Source organism: Meleagris gallopavo, chromosome 5, assembly GCF_905368555.1.
Source record: "Meleagris gallopavo chromosome 5, MGAL_WU_HG_1.1, whole genome shotgun sequence".
Lineage (NCBI taxonomy): Eukaryota > Metazoa > Chordata > Aves > Galliformes > Phasianidae > Meleagris > Meleagris gallopavo.
Window position 1 is genome coordinate 4,763,725 of NC_139408.1, and position 18,393 is coordinate 4,782,117.

General features: G+C 39.0%; 1 protein-coding gene across 2 annotated transcripts in view; it reads left to right on the plus strand.

Moving 5' to 3' along the window:
* PTDSS2 (phosphatidylserine synthase 2) overlaps nucleotides 1–18,393 on the plus strand; it is a 36,879-nt gene that overhangs the window by 6,248 nt on the left and 12,238 nt on the right. For both annotated transcript variants that reach the window (XM_085223947.1, XM_010710876.4), the window contains exons 2-7: nucleotides 430–531; nucleotides 5,689–5,771; nucleotides 11,906–11,973; nucleotides 14,461–14,595; nucleotides 15,614–15,664; nucleotides 17,919–18,032. In XM_085223947.1, the coding sequence (XP_085080073.1) occupies nucleotides 430–531; nucleotides 5,689–5,771; nucleotides 11,906–11,973; nucleotides 14,461–14,595; nucleotides 15,614–15,664; nucleotides 17,919–18,032 (553 nt within the window). The remainder of the gene's footprint in view (nucleotides 1–429; nucleotides 532–5,688; nucleotides 5,772–11,905; nucleotides 11,974–14,460; nucleotides 14,596–15,613; nucleotides 15,665–17,918; nucleotides 18,033–18,393) is intronic.

Sequence of the window (18,393 nt, forward strand, 5' to 3'; positions counted from 1 at the left end):
GGTTTGTACCTGTGTTATTTCAGTGGTTTGTTCTGAGAGATGTTGTGTAGTCCTCTAAAGCAACCCGTGTCTTTCTGTTCTGACGTTAAATGGCTTGACTTCCCATGCTTCTCCTTCCGAGCTGAGTTCCTTAAGTGTTCCACTGAAATAAACAAATGTCTTCTCATTAGGAAAGGAATTTTTTACTTAAGAAAAAGCAGCATGCATTACACAAGAACATTATTTATGCTGTAATTGTGCCTATCAGCTGGCTGCACTCAATTCTAAACTGCTGGGGCTGTGCTGCACAATGCATTAAAAACTCCTTTGGTAGTATTAAATGCTGTTGATACGTGAACCTTACTGGAGGTTCACTCAAAAGTGGCAGCTTGACCTTTTCTACTTTGTTGGTAGAATACTGTATCTGTTTTCTCTCTTCCTAAATTTTAGGAGAGCTCATACCCTGACAGTTCTGTTCATCCTCACCTGTGCGCTGGGATACGTAACCTTACTTGAAGAAACACCTCAAGATACAGCCTACAATACAAAGAGGTAAATATTTGAGCAGATATTTCTGTATGGTGTCTGTTAGCAGAGGGTCTCTGTGAGCAAGTTGCCTTACATACTTGCATCTCCTGGATAAGCTACCTGAAGATGATCTTTATTAACTTGTTTGTATGCCTTAAATCCCAAACCTTACTTTTTTTTTCTTCATTCTCTATGGTGACTCAGAATATACTGTTCATTGTCACGGAGATGCAGGAATTAGGGTATTTCCTGAGATAGCCGTGGTTGTTATTCTATTGGTTACACAATAGATGTAGTCAATGCTATTCACACTCACTGATGTGCTGAACTGAGTGTTGGTATTTTTATGTGTGGGGGTGAGATGGAACAAGTTGGAACGCAGTGGCCTGGCTGGATCTGGGAATGTTTCTGCAAGGCTTTCATGTGAGCAAATGCCACTGTACTCCCAGTTACAACAATGCCTGGATTTAGGGAACGAGTAGAGGCGGGACATCCTCTGGAATGGCAGTTCAACATAAAGAAGTGGAAAAGCTGAAAGAGAAGTGATGACGTGGTGTTATGGGATAAAACGGATAGAAGGTGACTCAGTGGAATATCTTATTATTGAGATTAGAGCTGCTTTAATAAAAAGAAGACCAAAGAAGATTAATCACCAGATAACCTTTCTTTCATGAAATGGAAGTTGCTTTCTGCAAGTTCATTGCAGGGAATAATATTTGCAGTTGTTAAATTCAAGTTAACAGTATCATATCAAGTGATAAGTAGTGAATGTTCTTTGATCACTTCTACATCTCTGCTTGTAGAGCACTTACTGCCTGCTGTATCTAGCTGTAAAAATATTTGAAAATCAGCATCTGGAAATTATATTAGGTCTTCAGAATATTGTTTTATTATTTTTGAAGGATACTTCAGCTTCCTTTCAGGCTTCATCCTCATGCTGTTGTAGTCATTCTAGCTACGTGTTGAATTCTGAGATGGTAGTTAACTTGGCCAAAGCATTGCTTTATCCAAAATTAAAATTCAGTACAGAATTAGCATGAGGTCAGTGGCCTTTCCAAAGCTTTACCTCTGTTGCCTTGGACCTGATCTGCAAGAAGGAAAGAAGTGTTGTATTGTGTTAATTTTCCATGATCTCCTTTCTGGTCTCAGTGATCTCTTTTCTAAGGCCTTTGAGATGAGCGCTTTGCCAAGTTTAGCACAACTAAACAGGAAAGATTGCAGCTCAACGCATGTTCCAGCTAGGGGAACAAGCTGTGTGCATTCTTCAGCAGCTGTGTGCTTGCTGCTCTCTTGTATTTCATCACTGCTGAGCAGTTTTATGTGGCATATTTGAACAAAGAGAGACATTTCTGAGCAGGACCAAGATGGTCATGATATGCATAAGTGTAACTGTATCCTCCATTCTCACAGATTTTTTTTTTTTTTGCCTTCATAGCTTAAAATACTTTTTCTAATCATGAGAACTTTTTTGGTCTTTATATAGAGCTGCTATATGTTTTTGATCTGAATTGTTGGCCTGTGTGAAGCTGTCACTTTGCAAATATCCCATGGCAACTCTTGCTTACTTAATGAACAGCAGTAATCTTATTACCAGTGAGCAGTGTCTCTAGCTGTCATGTTTTTTTATTTCCAACTACTGCACAATGACAGTGGAGCAGTGTTTTGGTCCTTAGGTGCAAAGTCTAAGTACGTGCTTGCAGACACTTAAATCTCCTTTGTTTTCACACCCTTGCTGAGAGATGCCAGGCTGCTGGTGATCTGCGTTAGAGGCTTAGGGCAAAACATGAAATTGAAGCAAAATAAACAAATTGCAATACTATCTCCTGTCTCAGTATTTAATGTACTGAGTAAAGCGAAGTCAAGCAAGGCTCCCATCTTCTCTCCTACAAAAGTGCTTCATCTAGTCTCTTAGAGAAGCAGTTGAGGGCAGGGTGAGTGGCTGGATTCTTGCAGTGAGTCACCAGGAGAAATGATGCACACAATACACTGTACAATGTGAGCCTATGAAATAACAGGGTGTGGTATCTATAGCTGAGATTCATACTTGTGTCTGTTTATATGCAGACATTTGACTCCCATTTTCCTTCCTGCAGTGTGATAGGGCAATTAAAGGAAGAATTTCGTACATTTTGTAAGATAGGGTATATAGAAGTGTTTACATATAAACCTAATCAAACAAATCAAACCTAATCAAAGTTCACACATAAAGATATCTATATGATCAGACTGTTATAAAGCGAGTTGAACATTTACTTCATTAGCCAGAAAGAAGTTGCATTGGAAAACCTGTTTGATAGATGAGATTTTATTCAACCTGTTCCTGCAGCACTGAGAGTGGCCTTGAAGTAGTCCATGCCATCTGACAAATATCAGCTTCCCAGAAGTTAACAGGACTGTGCTCCAGCTCTGAGGATAGCTAAATCATTACTTGGCAACCTCCTTTGTGTATCATGGCTGTGGAAGAAATCCACGTCTCTTGGGTGCATTAAATGCTGAGAAAGAGATCTTGTTTTTTTTTTCTTTTGGGGTGGGGGGAAGTAAATATATTTGGGTTTAATAAATCCTATGTGCATTGAGCTTCATATTGAATTTCATACTGGATTTTCACTCTTTTCCAGGATGCTCATCTGTAGTAGTTTCTGGCAATAGCTGATCTCTGTTCAGCCACATGAATAAATCTAGGTGCATGTGTGTTTGTAAGTAGATGATATTAAATTCCAGTTGCTGAACACCTACAAAGAAAACAAGGTAACAAAGAGGCTAGGCCTCTGTCTGCTGTGCTGCCAGTTCTTCAGCTCTTGATAGCACTGTGGGCCTTGTACCAGTTCTGCTCATGTAAGTACAGCCAGGGAGAGGACAGGGAGTGGGAGCTGTCTGGTTCAAAGCCTAGAACAAGGGATGATACAAGGATCTGTGTAGAAAGGCTTGATTGTCTTGTGTCTCTGAATCAACTCTTTTAAAATAACAGAAACAATACCCTGTTTGTACTAACAAAACCGTTGCCGTATTCTCTCTTTTTCTTGGTTAAGTGCTGAAATTATTTTTGTCAGCACTACTATTTAGTGTCTTCCTGATCTGCTGCTCAAAAAAATATATAAGCTGCATCCCTCCAGGCTATCTGCACAGGTAATCTGAGGCAAATCCTGTACCCTTCTCAAATCCTAGAAAAGTTCTTACATCAAACCATGCTGAACCAGCTGGCCAAACTGCTGCTTACGTTTTGAAGCTTCCTGGAGAGGCAATATGTTGATATGAGGGGAAGAAATTTAGTCACTGGAGGAGAAAGGATAACAGAGCTGGCATGGTTATTACACAGATCTGACATTTTCTTCTAGATTTCCCAAGGTGAACTTGAAGTTAGAAAATACATTTCTGAAATGACAGTTGATTTCAGCACTGCTGTTGTGTCTGCTGTTTGGCTGAAGGTGGATTTTAGAGAAAAGAACAGAGCTGTGAGTTCTTGTGGTGATTTGCATACAGGTCAGATCTAGCTTTGGGAAAAGCTGTCTCACAAGAACTTAAAATGCTGATCTTGGACACTTTGGTTCATGACTGAGCTTTGTAGTGAGCGAAGCAGCGTGTATTGTTTTGTGATGCAGAATGCAATCTCTTAAGTGTACATGTAGATTTGTAGTCCTGTTATTTCCAAATACAGAGCAGTGAATCAAAATGCAGACTATCCTTGTTATCTGAGAACTGCTGAAAAGATTTCGTGTCTGATTCATCTTGGAAAAGAATGATGAAACTCTCTCTTTACTGTTTAATTCAGTAGCTAATTCCGTTGTGTTTCCCAGTCTCATAAGGCAAACAGAGTAACAGTTACATCTGTTAAGTACAAGCCATTTTTATTTTCAGGAAGCACAGCCTTTTTATACTCAGAGGCAGATGTCACAAAGCAGTTTTTGTAAATGATTGTGTCTTCTATTTTGAAAGGAGTTCTTGAAATGTTTAAAGCATGAATAGGCTATATAACGAATTTTGTCAATAAATAAAAATAGGTATTTTCTCTTGAGCGTGCATGGAGTCACAGCATTAACTGCAAACATGGTCTTCATCCTATCCTGCATCTTATCCTGCAATATATTGAGATATTTCTCAATTACATATTTTTTCTGACCACACTTAATCAGGTAATGTGGAAAACAAGGTAACTCTATTAGTTGAAGTTTTGGGGGGAAAAAAAAAAGGCATTTTGGAATTGTGTTATTATCATTTAATCCATTAAGAATGGTAGAAGGAAAAGGCTCTTCACCAGAGAGCGGTCAGGTCTGGAATAGGCTCCCCAACGGCAGGGGTCAGGGTCCCAAGTGTTGGAGCTCAGGGAGCTCTCAGACATGGGGCTGGAATTTGGGGAGCTCCTGTGTGGAGTTTGTACTTGATGCCTGAGGGTCCATTCCAACTTTGTGTATCTGTGATTCTGTGTATTCAGACATCAGTGTTTGCATTTGCTTATCTTCCTTTTACATGCAAAGCAATACATTATTTAAAAATGTACTGCATACAGTTAGAAGAATTTAAATCCTTAGATGTTGCTTAAGTGATTTATTTATTTTTTTTAATCAGTAAGGATCTCTTCTTGGAGCCGTGGGGCTACTTTAAGGTTCCAGTTGCACCATGGCTTAAACTGACAGTTTAGCCTCAAATGCTGCCAGCAGGTCTGTGGTAATCCTTCCTTAGATCTTATGTTGCTGATGGTGGCAGAAAACAGTGCATACTGGGCTTTAGGGTTTTGGGATAAGTTCATGGATCTTGGGTATTCCTGGTATATGGCCTGGTGACATGTTATTGCTGGGTGAGTTTTCAGTCAGATAGGGCTCCTGGATTGGCTGGCAGGATGGTAGTATGCGGATGGAAGCATGTAATCAGCAGGGAGAAAGGGAGAAGGGCTTTTGGATTTGAGGCTGTCAGTTGTGAAACCACAGTTGAAATGTAGGGACTTATTCTTATTTATTTATACCTGTTGCTTGTAGGCAGTTGGACTTAATGATCTTCATATGTCCTTTCCAACTGAACTATTCTATATTATTTTCCTGAAACATAATCCCCAAGAAGGATTGATTTATGACTGACAAGTGTATTAGTTAGGAAACAAAGACCAGATGGTTTGACATCGAAGAACATGATTTACATCTCTGTTAGTAAGATGCTGCAATATAAACAGTTTGTTTTTTTCACTTGCAGAGGTATTGTTGCCAGTATTTTGGTTTTCCTGTGTTTTGGAGTTACACAGGCTAAAGATGGACCATTTTCAAGACCTCATCCAGGTAATTTAAGCCACTTAAATTACTCAGATATTTCTGTTATTTTCTGCTTACTGTAAATATTTGTGTTATGTGTGGAGGAGGTAAGTCATAATTTAAATAATAAAGGTTCAGTAACACTACACAGGTATTATGTAGCTTCCCAGCTTCCACCCAGGCTCTTACAATGCTAAGGTATTATTCCAAGCAGCATGATGATTCTTTGGTTCACTATCCACAGTAATTATATTTCTGAAGTTTTCTAGTAAGACTGTAAGTCCTGAATGTTTGAAACCTTAACAGGACGCCTCTCTCTGCTTCCCTGTCATAGCTTTCAGTTTGAGAACATCTGAGTGGTTTTGTCTGGAACAGAAGGCACTTTTTATTCCCTAGAATTGAACAAGGGGGTTACTGGAAGTCCAGAAGCTGGAGATGTATACAGCAGACTGCTCTAATGCATGATGGTAGTATACAGAGGTGGTAGACAGCAGTTACTCTCTTTATCTTTCAGCGGAATCAAATTGTTCATGTATTTCATTGCGTTATGTTCCAAGTTTATTAATGTTGGGTTTTTTTATTGATTGACCATTTCTCTAGCTGATTAGATGTGAGGATCTTCTGAAGGGCATTTTTCAGGGACTACTGTTCACTAGGATAGCAGATGCTTCCACAGTCACAACATGACACCCGGGTACCTTTTTAAATTGAACAGCAGCCTTGCATTCAGTAGAGGGCATGAAGTTTATTGCAGCCCCCTGGGACGTGGTGTCAGCTCTCTAGTTACCTAGAGCTGTGGAGGATGTCTTGGGGCAATCAAGTCTCTGACCTTAGCTTTGTATGCTGTTCCTAAAGAAAGATCTCATCTCAAAGGAACTGGCAGCTCTGGCTGCTGGTGTGCGCAGCTTCCATTTATAGGACAGAAGGAAGCATTTGGGTCACAGTCAGGTCACTACAATCACATACAGCAACACTGGATCTGTTACACGAACTCTTGGAGCTGGGTATTAGCTAGGCTTCATGGTAGCTAGGTTATTTCAAGTGATTTTGGAGGCCTATTATTCGATATGTCTGTACCTGTTTATGATTAGCTCAGAGGGGTGTCTTATACTTTGGATTTTGTGCCTGTATTGCTTTTTGATTTAAATAGCTTTTCATGGTGTTTATCCACTTGATTTATATACACCTAGTTCATCCCATCTCGCCACTGATGTTGTTAAAGCAAACGGGTTTTGCCTTCAGTCTCCCCCTCATCATAAGTTGGTTTACCCCATAACATTTAGTAATCCTCTATGTGTGTGTGTGTTTTGAGTTTTCTTCTTTGAAAGTAGCTATCCAGACCTGTGTATGATACTGCAAGTATGATAGCAATTAAGTTTTTTGTGAGTTTTAGTGCTTCCCAGTATCTCTCTGGTAGTACACTGATGGCAGTCTTCATATTACTTGTGCTTTCTTTGTAGTTGTATTACAGCAGCAGCTCAGTGTCTGACAGATAATACCGAATCCTTCCATTTCTTTGACTGATAGGCTAACATACGTGAAAACTTACTGGTTCCTAAATGTGAAATTGTATTCTGAGCTCTCCCTTTACTCCAGTCCTTTGAGGTTGTCTACTTTGAGGTCATCTGATTTTCTCCTTACTATCCCTGCCTTCCCTGCTGCTGCTGTTTATGTGCTTAGTGTTGTTAATCTTCTTTCTACTCAAGTCATTAAGGAAACTGATCTTAGCCACTGTGTGTTATCCTTGTAGACTGGCTTTTTTTTCCCTTCTTTTCAGTATTATTGGTTATTTCAGTTTGAGCCATTTGCTTGTTCTGCTTTGCCTTTTTTCTACTGAGCCCCATTTTCTCTAGCTAATAATTAGCCATATGGCCCCATACCAGTTGTCCTAATGTAATTCAGAAATGTAGGGCTATCATGCAAAGAAATGGATGTGGTTACTTAGAAAAGACTGATTTCTTTTTCTAATGTGGCTTTTCTGCTTTTTATTCCATTTTCTTTCTGTAAATTATTAGCTTCATTTGTTTTGCAGAGTGCAGCCTCTGGCACGCTCAGCAAGAGGCAAACAGCATCAAAGCCATCTAGCAAAAGATGGATATGCTCTTTTCCCCAAGGAAAAATATCACAGGGGACAGATCTTAGACTCTGCCTGCAGATCCATTTGTTGGTGGGTGAACACCTAAGTTTGGAGAGTGTCATGTGTTTCATGCTAAAATTAATCATGGAAATAGGTCATCGGTATGCAAATAGAAGATTTTCTTGATTCTTGTTGTCAGCTCTGCTTCCAGAGCCTTGAGCGTGCAAACAGTGTAGTGCTGCAAGAGGCAGCAATGTTTTATTGTCTTTGTCAAGATAACATGCCCATGTTGTAATTTTAATAAAATTTTCCTTGACAGTTATTGATTCTCCTGGTTTAAAAAAAAAATATATAAAATTCTAATATTTCCAACCTTTGCTCAGTTATTTTGATGCAATATGCTGCTATTGACAACATAAGCAATTTGGAGTAGTAAATTGTGATATTCTTCACTAGCCCATAGCCTACAGGGCTGAAGCAGCCAGAGATGAGCAGGCAAAAATTGGATCTCTCCTGTACCTGTGCCAGGGCAGAAAGCATGGGCTGAGCACAGGCTGCTTGTGAAACCAGTGGAGCAGCTGGTTGCTTTGTGATTCTGTGAAGAAGTCCTTCCATTAGGAAATAGTACATGATCTGCCCCTTTCTGTCATCCCCTAAAACAGTTCAAGAATCTGTGCGATTGCTCCTGTTTGTACATGAACTTATTAGACTCTTGGGCTATTGATGCTGACTGCTTTTTCACTGACTAGATGAAATAAATTACTCTGTGTATAGGAAGCTGGACAAGCTGAGCTTCTAACTCATTTTTCTATCTTAACATAGCCAGTTAATGTTTTGAGGTATTACATTTAGAAATGAAATACTGCATCGGCTGAGCTGAGACTGCTCTGAAGACTCTCCTTCCCCCTGCTGCACCCTCAGTTCTCCCACCTCCTCCTCATCACACTGCTGCTCTCAGGTCACGGGTCGTGCTTCTGAACCTGAGCTTGCTATGGAAAACCTGGTACAAAGTAACTTGAGCAAGCATGTGGCTGGACCAGGCTCATGTGGCTTCTCAGAACGGACAATTCTCCCTGCTCATGTCCCGTGCAACTTTGGATGAGCACTTACAAAATGTTTCTACCCACTAGATGGCTGTAAATGCCTTGCTTAAGCAAAATACTTTAGAATTTATATATATATATTTTAATCCTTAGCCTTTCAGGTTGCATAGGTCAAATGTAAACGTGTATTATAGGGGTAAATGGCTAGTTTTGCACTCAGCCAGGCAGACTGATGTTCATCAGGACAAGAACTGTTTGAGCATAGTAATCACTGAGCTCTCAGGCATGTAAATGATTAGTTGAGGCCTATTAAATCAGGCAGATAGCCCTAATTTGAGGGAGGTTCATAGTGACAAGTGCATTTAAGGAGAACAAGTAATAAGGGTATGCCAAAAATAACCTTATAGCTAGAGCTGAGGCTGGTCCAGGAAGAGAGGGAACACAGTGTTTGTACTGCTTTGAAAACGTCTTGTTTCTGTTGTACAGATATAAAGTAGTCTTCAAAACCTCTTGGGTACTTATATCTGCTGGGGAGAAAGCGCACTAAATTGCAACTGGATCTTAATTTTTTATTAAGCATTTTGCTTTAGTAAATGTTGCTGAGTATATTCAGCAGCTGCAAATCATTTGTTGCCATAACTTCAGGTATACAGGAGAAGTTGTTACAGACTTCAGTTTTTAATCCATCTGAACTGCATGTACATCTGTGTCAGAACTAGTCTGCCACTTTTCTGTCTGTAAGTAGTGTAAAATCTGTCATACAAGGCTTTGGTTGGGAAAAAACCCTGCATTAAGACTGCCAGTCTGGAGATGTTGTATGAAGGAAATGAGTCTGGTTGGAGAAGTGAAAATGGAGGTTGATTCTTTCTTCTGACTTGAACACAGTGTTTACTATTCAAGTTACGCAGGCAAGTCACTATGAGAGGGGGTGGAAAAAGTTATCAAACACAATATGACTGTTTTTTCTTTCTGTTTTTTTTTTTTTAAGTCCTACAGCTTTGCTTGCAAAGACCTTAAGTATTTTTGAGCAGTACAGTGGTGCCTATGAAATTTCTCTCTTCCCAATGCATCTTTGACCAGTGGAGATTTTTTTTTGTTGGTTCTTTTAACTTACTGACACCTAAGAAAACACTTCATCCTACTCTGTAATTAAAACGACAGTTATGTTTGCTAATTATAGTAAAACTCCTAAGACTTCAGAGATTCCTGTTACATCAGTTGTGGAGTGCAGAACTTCCTGATATTTGGGCACACTTGTATATTTTTCTCTGAAGGTGTAAAGTGGGCTGTTTTATTAAATTAGTTCAGCAGTTTTGCTGAAGAAAAGCAACCTTCTCACACCTTCTTACACTTTAGTCTGTTTTAATGATTGTGTCATTGGCAGGCTGTCAGATAAGAGGTTTCTTTTTAAAAAAAAAAATGTGGATTTTAAAAAATTTTTTTGCTGCTTCAGGTTGCATGTGGCAAAGATGACACATTTTTGTTTTGGGGCAAACAAGCATACAAGAAGCTCTGCAAAACCATGCCTAGATGACTTCAGGTTTTGAGCTGATAAATAATATGTTTGCAAGTCAGGAGTTAATTTTAAGTTCTTGCATTCTTTGTGTCACATTTCTGACTACAGAGCATTGGCATACTGAAGTTCCCTTGAAATTAGTAGGTAATTACCCAGATCACACCTTGGGGTTCTTGGTTTTTTTTTTCATCTTTTTCATTTCCTGGCAGACATTAAACATGGAGGTGGAATAACTTGCTGTTTCCACTAAAGCATACGAATATCTTGGTTCTTCTTTGCCCCAGCCCAAATCTAACCATTGCCTAGGTGTTGCCATGGAAGGAGAGCTCTGTTTTATAAGTGTAAACAGGAAACACCTGAAGGAATGTCTATTAAAATAATTCCTAAGTGATTAGTACATGCTGTTACTGTGAGACTTAAATAGCCACTTGGATTGAGATGAATTTTGATAAATTACTTTGTGTTTTTGGATGGGATTTGGAGAAATGCTGAGAGCTCTGTGTGCATGCACGCTGGCTCTGCATTAACCTGCTGCCTTCCTTAGAGGAACAGAGAAACGTGACTGTATGGAACGGAGGACAAACCAGTCTCTGGATGGAGTAGGAGGAATTATAGGCATGAATGCTGCCCATGCTCTACAAAACTCTTGTCCCAGGCAGTTTGAGGGCCTATTGCCAGAGGACTGAGTCTCACCAAAGAATTGATCTGACAGGGATAGAGCTGAAGATACATGAATACTTTGTGTACCACGTAGATTCAGGTGTTGCTTCAGTCGGAAATAACACGTTGCAAGATAGTGAGAAATGACTATGGGTTCTGAAACACCTGAGTCTTGCCTGATGTTTCTTAGTATGAAGACTATCAGATGATCTCATAAGTCTTGCATCTAGCACCTGAGAAACCTTCTGTGTGTATTTTCTGAATAGAATTCATGATAAAGGTGAAAATATATTTGGTATTTTTATGCTTCTTGCCCCTCAAAGAAAGGAATGTTATCTTCAGGGAAGATGGTGTGCTTACCAAAGGAAAAGCAGAGATCCTCCTGCTGGTGTTCTGTCCTGCTTAGCAACGCACAGGTGAAAGTTTACAGAGCTGTCTAGCTGTGATAGAGCTGGGAAAACCAAAGTTGGGCAGATCAGATTATGTGACTTTGTGGAGGAAGAAATTGGTTCTAGAAAGACACAATTCTTTTCCAAGGACAGCTGGAAAGCATTGTAAGTGGTCAATATAATTCCTTCTAGTTCTTAAATATTTAGTTCATTGGGTTGGAGTATTTTCATGGATCCTGATTGTTGCTTGAGCAATTCTGGCAGATTTACATAGCAGCTCGTGTGGTATTTAAAAAAGCCTTTCTGGCTGTATTTTTTAGGAAGGATGGTAAGTATTGCACTTTGAATACTGCGTTTTATAGTTTCTTGATGAGAGCATCTCTTCTTGAAATGTGTTGTTAAGTTACAGCAGATGCATAATTGACTGCTGTTCTGCTTGAAGCCTCTGTTAACTTTCTGTTTGCCTGTTTCTGTAGCTTACTGGAGATTTTGGCTGTGTGTCAGCGTTGTGTATGAGCTCTTCCTCATCTTCATACTCTTCCAGGTAAGTAACTTAAGCTGATGTTGAGTAACTAGACCACCAACATAGGTATAAAATCCTTTGTGTTGTTTCTTATTCTTACCTACTGCAGGAGGTACTGCTCTTCATTTTTTGAGATATCAAATCACTGCTTTACTTAATGAAACTTTGGATTGAGAAAAAATTATAGTATTACCAAGATATTTCACCCTACTGTCTGTCTTAACTTCCAGTTAACCTCAGCCCAGGTTAGACACCATAGTGAAGCAGTTTTACATGAATTGATAACGTCAAGTTTAAGTGCCAGGGAAGAGCTCTGGATTTTAAAGAGATTCCTCATCTGTGCAGTGCAATTATTGTAATCATCTCCTCAGGCAACAGCATGACCTGAAACCAAAAGCAAATGGAGATATTTAACAGTGAGAGTTAAACACTCTGTTCTGTCAGACTTGGGCTCCTTTTTAGGGATAAGTAGGTGAGTCTCCAGTGGTGGTTCTTCAAATTGTACCTTCTCACTGACATCCTAGTTGCATTTGGTACTCTGCATTTTAAAAGGGTAAGTAACCATTGCAGACTCATCAGGTAGCATTAAAATTAATAGCATTAGAATTATCATTTTAGGTAAATAGTTGAGAAACCTTTAAAAGTAAAATTGAAAAATGTTTTACCTCTAGAAACCAAGTGAGATTGAAGGAGCAGGACTAGAATTCAGACGTGTCCGGATCTGCATTGTCTTTCTTCCTGCTGGAGCAGGACATTTTCTTTGCAAACAAGTTTTTAGTGCTGATCAAACCCTTTCCAGCTAATCAGAGGTTTCCTGTGGCTCCAGCGTTTCTTGTTCTTCTTGACCTTTTTGGAGGCTTCCCTGTAGTCAGTGCCAAGTTCTCTTAAGAGCAAGTAACTTTTTTCTTTGCCTGGCTTATTGTTTCAGTGGTCAGCTGGAAAGTGTCTGCAGTCATTCAGTGAAGAACAAGATGTTTTTTCTGTCCTGTTGACATAACTTGGGGGTTCAGTGTAAACCCTTGTGCAGGACCCTAATATCTCATTAGGGTTTCTTTCAGGCTGTCTGTCCTGCTTGGAGGGAGTGGAGTTCTGACCCTTTCACAGGCATGAACAGGTCTGTCTTGCATTTTTTGTTGCTATTCCTCACTGCTGAGGAATATTTAGTCAGTTCCACTTTATTCTTATATTCTTCCTGTTTCATGTCACCCTCTGTTTTTTTTCCAGGCATGCTTGTGAACAACACTCATGATTAGCTGCAGCCAAACCGAATAACATATTGCATTTTTATTTGCTGTTACCATTGTAGTTTTGAATTCTCATAGAAAAGCCTGGAATTGCTTTGCTTTTCCCCCAGTGGCATGTTGTATTGCCAACCATGGAGTTGTTAAGGACACACACTAGCTGTTGCGTATTTCCTCACTGAAAAAAAACTGTTAGTTACTTCGCACAGGTTTAAATAAGTTTGAAATTATGCTGAGTCTGTAAATGACTAATTGTCTCTGAAAGTAAACATAAGCTCACTCATTGTTGTAACTTGTCTTGTGGTTAATCTGACCAAAGTAGGTTTATTCTAGAACTTTATTATTATTTCTTATAAGTAATTCTGGCATTGTTCATCTTTTCATGACTGCTAGCTAATCCCTGTCTGTCACTGATGTTGCATTGCTTCAGCTGTAAAACACTGATCACAATAGAGATCAGTTTCATTGGGAAGTGCTTTTTCAGCAAATGCATATGTGAGTGACCAGTGAATTAGCTCAAGTCTTGGTCACATTCTGTAACTAATATTTGGGTAATTTTTCCATTGCTGTTTAAGTTTATTACCTGTGCTGCTAGTGAGATGTTATTAAAAACGTGTTTATTCAACAGACTGTAATGATTATTTTTTTTCAGCCGCAAAATGCAGTGCATTCTCAACTTTCTGTAGCTGAAGTGAGCTGAGCACAGATGCGGACAAATCCTGCTAACAGTGCATGTAGTCTGTGTGCTCAGTCTGCTGATGTTTGCACATGATGTGCTGTGTTAAAGCTGCATGCTGCTGGATCTTTCTCGTTCTACGAAACCAGAATGTCACAAATGCAGGAGGTGGCAGCCATTACATGAGAACATTTCCTCATTTTCTTATTGGCAGTTTATTGTTTACCCTCACCAATGGAGGAAGTGCAGAAGTGTCAGTGAGAAGGATGAATTGTGGGTCAGTTCAAGCACTAAGCTTTTGGGGGAGAGGAGACATAGAGGAATAGCATGGAAAACGGGTTTAAATAATTCAGATTTTTCATCTTCCAGAAGTGTGAAGTTCATTCTGTTATTTTGTCTCTAATATTTGGCATTGGAAGATTGGAAACTTAGATGTGTGTAATGCTTTGAGATCTTGTATGTATTTTAAGAATTGTTTTGCAACATGTCTAAAAAGAAAAGTGAATTTGAAAATAGGCTGATATAAATTGTATTCTTCTGTCCATTGGTACATACTAAGAGGGAAACATGGTTTTTGTGTTCCTTTTGCAGACTGTACAAGATGGCAGACAGTTTATGAAGTACATTGATCCACATTTAGGTGTTCCTTTGCCAGAAAGAGACTATGGTGGCAACTGCCTTATTTATGATCCTGGCAACGAAAGTGATCCATTTCACAACATCTGGGTAAGAAATAAATAGGTATTTGGTAGTGAGTCTGAGCTTTTTTTTTATTTTGGGGGTAAAATGTTGCTTAATTGAACACTTGAAAGTCACGAGTCTTTCTGAGTGCCAAATCAGAAAACAGGTCATGACTGACTAACTTCCTTTATTCCTTCTTGGCCTTTCCTGGCAAGCAGATGGAGATGTCTCTTTGTATTCTAATTATGTTGCCTGAGGAAGGGCAACAATCCTTATTTCTCAGCTTATTGATGGAAATGCCTTGCCACTATGAGTCTGGATTTAATTTTGTGCATAAGGAATTACCTGCTTCCTTGAGGCACAGAGTTCAAAAGTTGCGTGTTACGAAACAGCCCATGAGTTGCACTTTTCTGAATACCACAAACTGTCAGGAGGTTAATGTTTTTTGCGGGCAACTATAAAAGACTTAAGTTCAATGGCAAAGAAATTGTGATGACTCCATGACTGCATGAAATCTGTTAGTGTTTCTTAGCAATGAACATTACTAAATTCTTTGGGTCTGCCATAGAAGTCTTCAGTGCATCAGGAAGTGCAATAACTGAGAGTCATAGTAGTTGTCTTCCTCTAGTATTACACCAGCAGTGGATGGAGGAGAGGCACTTGTTGCCCATGGATTTTTGTGGGCAGGTCTGGTAAGATTTAAGAAGCTCTCCTGCATACAAGATGAGAGTAAGGTGAAGAAATGTATGTTCTCACTTTATTATATCTAATTTGAACACCTTCTTCCTTCTCCTTGGAAGGCAAGGAACGTGACATTTTCCAATAAGAGGGTAGTTTCTAGCTTATCAATGGTCTTAATTCCAGTTTCTGCCATTCAAGCTTCCTGCCTTTGCTTTAAAGATAACTTAAATGCTCACTGTGCTTAAGAACAAAGAATCTCATAAAATGCATTTATGTGGAACATCCAAGGTTTATTACTGCCTTTTTTTTTTTCCTGGACAAAAGTAAGCTTCAGTAGTGGATAATCGTACTGCTAAGTGATGTTCACCCTTGTTTGTTTTAGGACAAACTGGATGGATTTGTTCCTGCTCACTTTTTTGGCTGGTACCTGAAGGTAAGAATGAGTCTTCTATTACATTTCTGTTACAGTGCTCATCTTCCTTTTAAAGCTTGGCTGCTTCTCTTTTAGTGATACCTGTCTTTATGATCAATTATATTAGGCAGTCATCTGTGAACTAGACTAAGTGTTTGTATTACAGAAAGACTCTTAGGTCATCTTATTTGTTTCCAAACTAAGGTTACATTGACAAGCTCTTTCCTTCGCCATAACTCATTTTGAGATGAGATCAATAGAAGTCAAATCCTTTACTTCTGCAGCAAGCTAAACTCTTGAATGACCTTTGAATATAGAATATGGGGATGAAGACTGTTCAGAAAAGGGAGTGAAAATTGCTATGCAAGCATAGATGCATGACAAATGCATTAGTACCATTCCAAGGTAGAATTTTCCCTGTTGTTTCTAAATCAGGAGTTTAAAAAATCATATGAGTACTTCTAGTTCTTGTTACTTGTTTAGTTTATGTCAACTTTCGAAGAAATTCCAGTTGGCAAAACACATTCACTACATCTTTTACTAAATGCTTTGGTCTAAACATCAGCTTTATTTTTTTTTTTAACCTGAGCAAGCTTACTCTAGCTAACCTTATCCTCCCTGCAGACTTTATTTGCTTGTTTGTTTTCCTTGTTTGTTTTCTGTTTTGTTACTTTATAAGATCAACAGAAATAATAAACTGAAAAGGCTCAGGGCAGCTTAAAAATAAGCTGTAACTGCTGTTTTGTTTCTCCCCTTGAGAAGTGCAGATGTGTTGCTCTGTATGTGCTTTTTTTTCCTCCATGACCAAAAGTTTAGTGCTGGACATAGGGAGACTTTGGCTTTAGATCAACGTATCTATTGCTTACTTTCATTTAGTGTACAGCATCTTCATCTCAGAGAATTACATTAGAAGCTTAAATATCAAAATAACATTTCAGCCTGTATTTGTTTTTGAAGTTGTATCATACTGAGAACTAATGTCTAAATAGGCAGCGCATGGTAAAAAGCTGTAAGGGAGTAGTAGCACACTCCTGAGGAGCTAGTCAGGAGAGAATTCAAGATGCCAGTCTGCTCATTATCAGTCTTGGTCTGGAAGAATCCTAGCTTTGATTAAGGAGACTTGGGAGGACATTTCTGCTGAAATGCTCAAGGTGATAACTTTTTGTCAACCTGCAGTCTGATTTCAGTTGCTCAGCATGCACCACCACGTGCTTGTTTCTATGTTACTAAACCAGAGGGAAACTGGCAGCTACGTGTCTTATTTGATAGTTAACATTTTTTTTTTCTATAAAAAGCTGGAAGCTTGGTTGTTGTCTTTGTAGAGATGAACATGTGGTTTTATATTGTCCTTCTTTGTGGTTTTGTTTTGCCCTGTTTTGAGTATTGGACTCTTAGGCTGTATCTCCAAGCACCTGAGTAGCAATAGCAAAAACGAATATGCCTCTTTCATCAGAAGTTGCTGTGGGCCTCATTTGCTTTTGCATTGTTCAGATTGTGGTTTTGTGTTTCTCCTGTTTTGACAGTAAGCTAAGATGATACATACATTTTAGGACTGCTGCTCTGCTGAATACTAAGGTTGAATGTGGGACAGGTTGCTCTTCCTTGCTCAATCTACTGCACTGGTTGCATCCCCAGGTGTCCTGGCAGAATCAGGGCTGAGGTGTAGTGCAGGTGACTCCTTCATAGTTTGCATTAAGCAGGCTTTGAAAAGCTTTTATTTGCAGCAGTATTAGAATGGTACTACTGTGATGGTCAAACACCTGCTAATTTCATTCACTTAACGTAATTTCCTTCCCAATGAATTCCATCTGCCTGCCTTTATTCTTTCATGCATGGATTTAATATAATCTATGGCTGTTAGAATCTTTCCCCTCTGTTCAGAGGCCTGTAAAAATTAGGCTTTACTACAATATCACAGCATGAAAATAAGATTTTCATGAGCTTCCTGATACTTTTCTGCCTGCTAAAGACAAGATATTCAGCTGTAGAAGTAACTGCTAAGCAAATGCAACGTGTCCACTGTGTTCAAAGTTCAGAATCTCGTATTCCTCAGATGATGAGTTTTGAAATAAGATAATTTGACCATACCCTTTGGCAAAGCTGTACATCTAAGCAGTGTCTCTATACTGTATGGAGCTTTTGATTTCTAAAGGATGTTAGTGTAAGTGGTGTCTGGTACTGCTCTGTCCAGTGTGGAAACATTCATTTTTGTAATGGCTTTCAGTATGTTGTGCAACAGTTGTGGATCTTTGAAAGATTTTTCTCCCTTTCATAGACACTGATGATTCGAGACTGGTGGATGTGTATGATCATCAGTGTAATGTTTGAATTTCTGGAGTACAGTCTGGAACACCAGCTTCCAAACTTCAGTGAATGTTGGTGGGATCACGTATGTACTGCATAAATTGTGATTTTTTGTTTTTCTTCTCTAAACTGAGGTATATATTTTAAAGGGAGGGAGCAGGAAGTGGTGAAAACTAAATTAGATTATATTCATTACCAAAAGCATTTGTATAAACACTGCAGCTCAGGGGCTTTGACTGTTCTCCATGTTGAACTAGTAATTTTGCAAGATTTCAGACTTCTCCATGGAATGGTAAAGTTACTCTTTGTGGTTTAGTATTTGTTTTGCTTCATTCCATACCATCTAGAGACTCTGGGACAAACATTTTTCCAAATATTTGATGATGGTACAAACCATGAAGTTGCAAATTAAGAGAAAGATAAAGCTTAGTGTTTATAGTTTCAGA